Raw genomic sequence first — 9,184 nt, forward strand, 5'->3', positions numbered from 1 at the left:
GCTTTATGGAAAAATACTTAGGGTTAGGGTTATGAATATGGAATATATGAAGGAAATGTAGAATATAAGGATAATGGCATATTAGGGTTATGGAATAAAAAATATGTACATATGTACATTGGATTAGGTCTAGGGTAAATGTAAATGTAGAATATAAGATAATGGGCATAAAAGAATGGATATAGGATGAAGGTAAATGTAATGAATATAAAATATGCATTCAGGTATTAACTCAATTTTAACAAAGTCTAAAAATTTCTACAAAAATTTGAATTTACAAGAGCAAAATTTTGTACTTACGATTCTTGTACTTCCCTGTAGTATTGGATGAATGTTGTTGTTCTTTAACAAGATTGGATGAAGTTGTTTTGATCAAATATCGTAGATAGATAGAGCTTATTTATGCTTTCTGTTCTAGCATCCTTCATTGATTCTGGTCCATTGCTTGTTGATGTCGTTCAGGTCCCTCTGCAATTGATTCTTAATAACTCAGGTCCCTTCTGTCATGTACATTTTTATGCAATATATACATGTTTTTGCTAACATTTCAGGTCCCTCTGCAATTTATTTCAAACATATTCCAGGTCCCAACTGCCAATAATACAAGTTCCATCGTCAATGCAGCTGCATAACTAAGTTTCTTTTTGTGAACCTTCCCCCTTGCTGATGGGAAGACTTGTCCTCAAGTCTTCTTTATTTTGGAGGATGATTCCTGCATACTCAAAATGAAGAAATGGTAAAACAAAATAGAGAATTCATATTGGCCAAGCTGGTTGGTTTTCCGATATGAATTCGAGTTTGTATTGTGCCACTTTCGTGGATTTTCACAACCAAACTCCTTTATTATTTTTGATCTTTTTCTATTTTTTATTTTTTCTTTTTTTTTTTGAATGGAGGTGGGGTGTAATGGAGTAGGGAAGTATGAAAGCTGATGAAAATAGGTTATATTGAAGTCATGATGTAGTAGTAAGGCTGGACTTCAACATGCATGGTCGTGGAGCTTAACATACGGTATGGATGATGAACAATATGAATTTTTAACTGATATTTTTAATGAAAATATCAGTTAATGCTGCTACCACCGCCAAAGATGTGTCACGGTCATCATTCATTGAGACTCTTCCATCAGTAAGCCGTAGGGTGTTTAAATGCAGTTTAACAATGGGCAATGCAGTAATTGGGCCACGATACAGAGGGATCACGCCACTTCTTCAACAGCAGTCAGGTATACTCCATGAAATCACTACAGTTCATCACAACCAGGTAAATCAATTTAACTTCTCCAGAAAAATTGCCAAGTCTTCAGCTAAAACGAAGGGTTTATACGTACTGAATTTCATTCTCCATTTCTCATTCGAAGTTATTTATGCATTTCTGATTTGAAGCAATGGTGATTGTGATATAGTAGGATTGTGAAGAAGGACAATCTGGACCTCCTTAGTTAGGAGCATCTTCTTTTACATCTTCTGCATCATAAGCCATTGTTAATTAGTGCTCTTAGATTTATCTTCATGAATGTAGTATTGTAGGGAAGAACAACCTAGTTCTCCTAAGTTAGGAGCCTCTTCCCTCATATATTACATAAGTGAATTAGAAATTGTTAAAATAGGTTTATATTTGTAATATGTACTTCTTTAAATCTTCAAATTTTATCTTCTAAACTTGATTATATCTGATGTCCATATACAATGGATTTGCCTCCAAGTTTTACAAACCCGGATTGATAATTAAATACTTGTGTTAATTTAGTCAATAAATTAGCCCAACATTTTGGCCTAACGATAGTAGCCATGATAGCTATCAAACTGACACGCACCTCTCCCCTTCACCATGCCATTGTTCATCATCCCACTATATTAACAGCCTTATGGAGGGTGATGGTTTTGGCCTGCCTTTGACTACGTTCTCTCAGGCAGCGGGGTTTTTTTGAATACAATTCTCTTCCCCTTGGCTAAAACTCGCTGGCTCTTCGAATCTTCGGGTATTTGATTATGCTTGAAGCAAATGGTCGTTCTCCCTCGACACGCGCTTGGAAAGAGGTCAATTTTGTGAACAATCCCTCCCAGTTTATGATTTTTCTGATTCTGTAAATTTTAGCTTCTGGAAATAGTTCTTAGTTTCCTTTTAACACTGTTTTAGCATTTGTAATTTGGAAATGCATCTAAAGAATGACCGCTAGAGTTTGGAGGGATTTAAGTATAAATTTATTTTGGCATGCTCCTTAAAATTCCTAAGACTGGGTTTGATAGATGTCACTATGGTCTGGGAAATCTTCCGCTTCCTGAAAAAGTTCATAGTAATTCATAAGCCGTGCTCAGACTTTCGTTTCAAAACAGGAGGGTGGTGGTGTATCGTTGAAATCTACTGTTGTTGTTTAGTGTGTCAAGACACGTCTTCTAGTTAACAAAAGCAGGGTGATGGTAGTCTCTCTGAGCCTCCATCCAAAGCTGGAACACTCTGTCTCTGTAGTATTTGGAATTGTCATGGTATGCAACCAGAAGCTCTGCCCATCAACCGGCGTCTCAAAATTTTCTGGACTGAAATTTTTTTTACGGGCCCGGATTATCTTAGCCTTATCTGGAATTGTTTTTTCAAATCTCTTTGGGATTTGAATTATGTCCTTAGATGACGTGTACTAGTACTTAAAGGCATAAACAATCCGGTTTCACCAACTTTCAGTAATTTACCTTCTGTAGTCCCGTAACCCTACAGTTATTATCTATGACCAAAAGGTGATCTCTATCTCCGTGTCTGCCTTGGGTCCTAGAACCATAATTCTCGAGTCTTCTAAGTATCCGTTTCAGTGTCAGAGATGGTGTAACATCACTCAAATTCCCTCGTCTGACATTTAATCAATCTAGGCTTTATATTCAGAGTGAGGTCAGAGCCTGATTAATGTTCTGGTACCAAATCGATCCACAAATCCATTTTAGGACTAAGGTACTGGCTCAAATCTTGAGGTAGCGGTTTTTCGGAGGCGCATGGAGGGTGACTCAAACGCGTCAGCCACGGAAGCCATGGTCAAAGAAGCAATCCAAGCCAAGAAGGCATGGGAGGATGCCACGCTGTCAGGTGGATGGCATTCCACCCTGGACGAAGTGGTTGTTAAACTGGCGATGGGTGTTGATGATAGAGAGAGAAAAGGTGTCCATAGGAACAAGTTGTCCAAGAAGGATGACAGGAGGGATAATAACCAACAGAAAATAATGATGCGAGAACATGCCAGCAGTTACAACAAGGCCTGCAACCCTGTCAAAACTTCTTCCCCGCCAACTGCAATTAAACTGGACAACATTCACCTGACCGAAAGAATAGAAAGCTTACAGAACCTTGCCTTGGTGGGAAATTGGCATTTTCCAGAAATGGACGATGCCGGGATGAGAAAGTAGCTCGAGGTTCACTGGAAACCTGTGATTGGATATTCCCCCATCATTTCTAATCTTATGAAAGGATGGTACTGCTTCCATTTCCTAAAGGCCTGTGATGTAGGATCCATTCTGAAATGTCCATGGGTATACAATAGGAGCTTCCTCGCCCTCTACAGGTGGTACATAGGATTTAACCCTTTAAAAATACACCAATGAATAACCTTATTTGGGTTAAGCTCCCAAATCTGCCTCTGGAGCTGTGGTCCAAGGAGACGCTTGCTGAAATAGGTAATTCTATTGGAAGATTTGTTTATGTCGACCCATGGTGCCTGGGTGCGAAGGACAAGAGAATAGCGTGGATAATTATTGAGAAGGCCTATAGGGGGGGGTTCCTGGACCATATTGAGATTGCCTGGAGAGACTTGAAGATCAAACAAAGATTGGATTTTTGGGGCATCCCTTTCAGGTGCTCTGCGTGTCACAGAACAAGTCACCTCATCCAAAATTGTCATCAGCTACCGTCATCAAAAAGTAGGATGATGCAACGTAAGACCAGGGTAGACTCTCTTACGCTCAGTGAAAAGGAAGCCCTATCTCCTTCAGCTCCTCTCTCTCCGACAGAACTTGTGAATGGGAAAGTTTCTGAAAATCTGGATAACAATGTCATCCTTTCTCCGCAGTATTTGTCTCAGGAGGTCTCTTATGAACGTGAATCAAGACCCAAAGCTCGAGAAAGGTAGTAGGTTCCTCACAAATCAAGGATTCGAATATCCAGTGCCAGTCTATCCTGGAGCCATTTGATGACAATGCTATCCCGTGTCCTCCCACCATACAGCTCAAAGACTTTATAGTAGGATCCCACCCCATTCCTATTTCTTCATCTTCACCGTCGCCCAAAAAGTCTATGAAATTACCTTCGAAAGGAAAGGAGCCAATGCCGACTATTACCCCTTTAAATTCCCCGACCTCCTCACCTGTTAATCCATATGACAATGACCTTGATTTTCTCTTAAGCAGAAAATCCCTAGAGCTGGAACCGCTGACTATTCATAAACCGGGTTATCAGGGAGAGCCTTTTATTAGCCCAAACTCTGCAAAGAATATAACAGTCAGAAAGAAACATAATGGGGGCAGCAGATATTTTAGGGGAAGGACAATTATAGCAGATGGTGGCATAAGGAAACTATCCTTGACTGAGGTTCCCATCTATGATATGTCAGAGACATAGCCTCTTAGAGCATGTGTGGCTGGTAACTCTTCCAAATGACCTTTATGATTTCCATGAACATTCGAGGTCTGGGCGCAGATCTCAAATTTTTGGCGCTAAAATATCTCTTCTATTCTGCTCAGCCAAAAATCATTTTAATACAAGAAACGATGCATAGCAGCCATGTATCAATTGCCTACTTTAGGAAAATGTTTCCCTCATGGTTCTTGGTAGCTTCAGAGGCTAAGGGTCTATCGGGAGGGTTGGCGGTTCTGTGGAATCCTTATTGGATCAGGGCGAGGGCGTACAAGTGTTTCGCCGACATTCTCATTACGACATCCATCAGAGGGAAAAAATGCCCTATAAATATCTTAAATACTTACGCCCCTTACAAGAACAGATTCTTTTTTTGGGATAAATTTTTTGCCTCAGAAATTTTTGGTATAGAATCACTGATGATTGCAGGCGATCTCAACGTAACTCTATGCAATGAAGAAAGATGGGGAAACTGCAGGAAAAAGATCTGCTTGCTGACCGCATAAAGCATGAGTTACTACAGAGAAATTTTGTAGATATTGTACCTTCAAAGATGATGCCGATGTGGGATAATGGAAGGTTAGAAAAGGTGTATATCGCTAAAAGGATCGATCGTTTCATCATTCACGGCAGTATCATTGATAAAATGGGAATGCCTCACTCATCCATTGGAACTACTCTTATATCTGATCATAGACCGATTTATTTTGGTTGGAAGGAAAGCGTTTTCAGAAAGGGGTACCCTTTTAGGTTCAATAGAACATGGCTACAAGACCCAGACTTCAATGAGGTTGTAACTAAAACTTGGAAGGATTTTTCTGCTAAGGTTTCGGATCCCCCGCTTATGACTTTCAGAGACAAGATGAAGGCCATGAGAAAAGTGGTCAAAGAGTGGCAATTTAAAAAAAGACAGAGGGACAGAGCCTCCCTTCATGAAATGCAGAGGGAGCTAGACAAGATCCACATGGATTTGAATGCAAATTCCCTTCCATTCAGCATGAGATGCCAGATAAAAGAGTTGGAAAGGAAAAAACAAGACATTTTGAAAGAGGAGGAAGCCTTTTGGAGACTCAAAAGTAGAGCAACCTGGCTTAAGGAGGGTGACAGGAATATGAAGTTCTTTCATAAATATGCAAATTCCAGGCCAGTAAAAAATACCATATGGAGGATAAGCAATGGTCAGGGAGGCTTTTATGTCACTCAACAAGATATCTCTAGGGAAGCTGTAAATTATTTTAAAACCCAATATAAAAGAAGGGAAGGTTGCGGTATCCAGGACATTCTATGGAGGATTGATTTGGTGCCTCAGATGTGAAAAATAAAATGAGAGTCTCTTTTGGCCTATAACAAAGGACGAGCTTATGGGTGTTTTGAAGGACTTTAAAAAGGACGAATGTCCTGGCTCGGATGGCTAGACAATAGAATTTTTTATTCACTTCTTTGATACCATCAAACAAGATCTATTGAGGATGGTCGAAGCATCAAGAATATCAGGTAGCATCCATCAGATTACATCCTCCACCCTAATAGCCCTTATCCCGAAAAAAGAGGAGACAGTTTCCTTCCAAGATTTTCGGCCGATATCCTTATGCAAAATTTCTTTCAAAATCATCACAAAAATTATTGCAGAAAGGATAAAAGAAACTCTTGCCACCTTTATTACTAAGGATCAACATGCTTTTTTAAAGGGAAGGAATATCTTGGATGACGTTGCCAATACACAGGAAAGCTTGTTTTCCATGCTCTCGGAGAGATCAGAAGCTGCCATTCTGAAAATTGATTTACAAAAAGCTTATGATTGCTTGGACTGGGGCTTCATAAAATGTTTATTGGCAAAAATTGGTCTAAGACCAAACTCCATTAGTTGGATTATGGCGTGCATGGAGAATGTGAATTATGCAGTCATCATAAATGGCATGCCCTCTTCATTTTTTCCAGCTGAAAGAGGGCTTCATCAAGGATTCCCCCTGTCTCCTCTGTTGTTTATCCTGGCTATGAAATCTCTGAGTCTTCACATAAACAAGGCGGTCTTAGAAAATAGGTGCAGGCCCGTAAAGATATGTAGGAAAAACTTCATCTCACACAATCTTTTTGTTGATGATGTACTAATTTTTGCTTGCAGGGCATCGTGGACTTGCCTCTTTAATATCCTTAATAGATTTCAAAGTGCAACAGGTCTACATATAAACAAGGCTAAGTCTGTTCTTTTCCATAACAACACCAATATTGAAATGGTGAACTGGGTCTCTGAATTATTTGGCATAGAGTCGAGGCTGATCAAAGATGGGGTTAAGTATCTAGGTTTTCAGTTAAAAGCCAACAATTACTCTAGCGCAGACTGGCAGTGGATGATTGACAGGTTCTACAAAAAAATCTCGGCTTGGGAGTTCAGGTGTCTCTCCTTAGCGGGTAGAGTTATATTAGCACAATCTATTTTATCACAAATGGATGTCTACTAGGCTCATATCTTCTTCCTCCTTGCAAGTATAATACACAAAATGAACAAGATCTCTGCAAATTTTATATGGGGCGGTAAATCCCATCAAAAAAATATCATCTTTCTAGGTTGGAAAAGGTAGCTTTGCCCAAGTGCTCAGGGGGTTGGGGATTACTGGACCCGAGGGTCTTTGGTAAAGCTCTCCTTTGTAAGTCTTTGTGGAGGGGGATTTTCGGGGAAGGGCCGTGGAGCGACACCATCAAAAAGAAATATATGAAAGGAAGGGATATAGAATTCTGGTACAGGAAAGGTAGGATTGGAACAAAATACGGCTCAACTATTTGGCTCAGTTTTTGAAAAATAGAGCAATATTTTCTAAAGCTTTTGAAGTGGAAATTACAATTCGACAACAGAATTCTTATTGGCATAGACCCCATCATGGGTGGACGTGAAGGTATTTCCATTCCTGAGGAACTTCTTAATTTTCTGCACAGAGTTGGTATTTTTACTTGGGATAAGCTCATTTTAACCTGGCAAGGTCTTTTTCCCCTTTGGAAAGAGGCTAATGATCTCGACATGTCGGCTTCACTGGCTGAGATTTGGAAATCCATCATGGTATTTCTGAAAGGTTGCGGCTTCCATCATTCAGGGGTAGAAGACTATCTGATTTGGTCGGTTCCAAACGCAAACATGGTGGTTCAAGTAAAAGACATCTATGCTGATCTGATTGGCCCAAGGTCCCATCATGTTAGTCCGATTTTTCCTCTGATCTTGTGGAAGACACGCTGCCCTTTGAAATTAATTTTCTTCTCGTGGCTTGTTTTCCACAACAAAAATTTGACATGGGAGAATCTGAGGAAAAGGAATTGGCACGGGCCAAGTATATGCGTGATGTATTTTTCTCACGAGGAGTCCAATTTCCACATCTTTTTCCAATGTCATTCTTCGATGCAAATTTGGAAGGACTAGGCAAATCTTTTTGGTTTCCCTCTCATTGCATTTGTCTCTACTCATGCAGCTTTTGATTGGTGGAGTTCGAAAAGAGACTCATGGAAACCCTTGCTTATTATCTTCCTGTGGTGTGTTTGGAAATGGACGAACAACAAGATTTTCAAGGAATCAAAGATCCCCCTCAGCTCTATCCTGCAGCAAATCGTTTCTATCTATGATTCTATTCCAAAAAAGAAGCCCAAAATGAAGAAAGGCACCAGAACAGAGGATGTAGGTATCTGCTCAGAATTTCCAAGGGCATTCTTCGATGGGGCCGAACAACATAAGATCTGTAGATGTGGGGTTTACATTGTAATGGACAAAAATTTGCAATACTTTATTTCATGGAATTGTGGCAGGGGTTCCAACAGCCTGGCCGAGGTGTGGGCCCTTGCTGGTCTTCTCACTTTTTGCATCTTTTTTAATATCCAGGCTATTTCTATTTTTGGTGATTCCAAATCTGTGATTGATCATGTCACGGGATCGAGTCACATCGGATCCCCCCACCTAGCAGGATGGTTGGATAGGATCATGTTATACTGGGGATTCATGAAAGACAGCTCAATTCATCATATCTGTCGTGCTCATAATCAGCAAGCGGATTGCCTGTCAAAGGATGGTCTCTATCTTGGGACAGGGTCCTGGTCCATGAAAGTTACTTTCGGCGAGAATTCTTGGCTCATCCAGGATTTCTCTATCCCTGGATGCTGATTTCTCTATGGCTTTTCCTTCCTTCTTATCTTTTGCTTCTAATGTATGAATATGTCATGATATATGGATGACCAGTGGCAACTCTAATCTTGGTTTTATATTTGTTTTCAAATCTGAACTGGTCCTGTATGTGTCGCATATTACATGGTTATGTTTGTGACGGATGCTCTTTTTGGAATACTTTTGCCAACAGGTTGTATTTTCAAAATGAAGATTCTACAGCACCTGAATGTTGTAATTTGTATAATCTGGAGCCTTATATTCTCTCAATACAATATTATGGTGCTTCTTTTGGTCTGAAGAAACATGACTATCATCGTCATTACGTCAAGCTCTCCCCAGATTAGTATGGGGATAGATTTCACATAAAAACGTAAACACTCAATATAAGTTTAAAATATAAATAGGTCTAGGAACACTCAAAAAAGAGGCATA

The 9,184-nt window shown here is 39.8% G+C and overlaps 1 protein-coding gene across 1 annotated transcript; it reads left to right on the plus strand.

Annotated features, from left to right (window-relative positions):
- The first annotated feature begins 5,074 nt into the window (after positions 1-5,074).
- LOC149200824 (uncharacterized) lies at positions 5,075-5,926 on the plus strand. Its single transcript, XM_089401089.1, has one exon. The coding sequence runs from the start codon at positions 5,075-5,077 to the stop codon at positions 5,924-5,926; it is 852 nt and encodes a 283-aa protein (XP_089257215.1).
- The last annotated feature ends 3,258 nt before the right edge of the window (positions 5,927-9,184 follow it).

This window comes from Pinus tabuliformis, chromosome 2_1, assembly GCF_031772625.1.
Source record: "Pinus tabuliformis cultivar Carrire ecotype Pingquan chromosome 2_1, CPIR1, whole genome shotgun sequence".
NCBI classification, from domain to species: domain Eukaryota; kingdom Viridiplantae; phylum Streptophyta; class Pinopsida; order Pinales; family Pinaceae; genus Pinus; species Pinus tabuliformis.

What these genes read in the sequence shown, in the direction of transcription:
- LOC149200824 (XM_089401089.1), top strand. Translation starts at nt 5,075, where the DNA reads ATGGGGAAACTGCAGGAAAAAGATCTGCTTGCTGACCGCATAAAGCAT.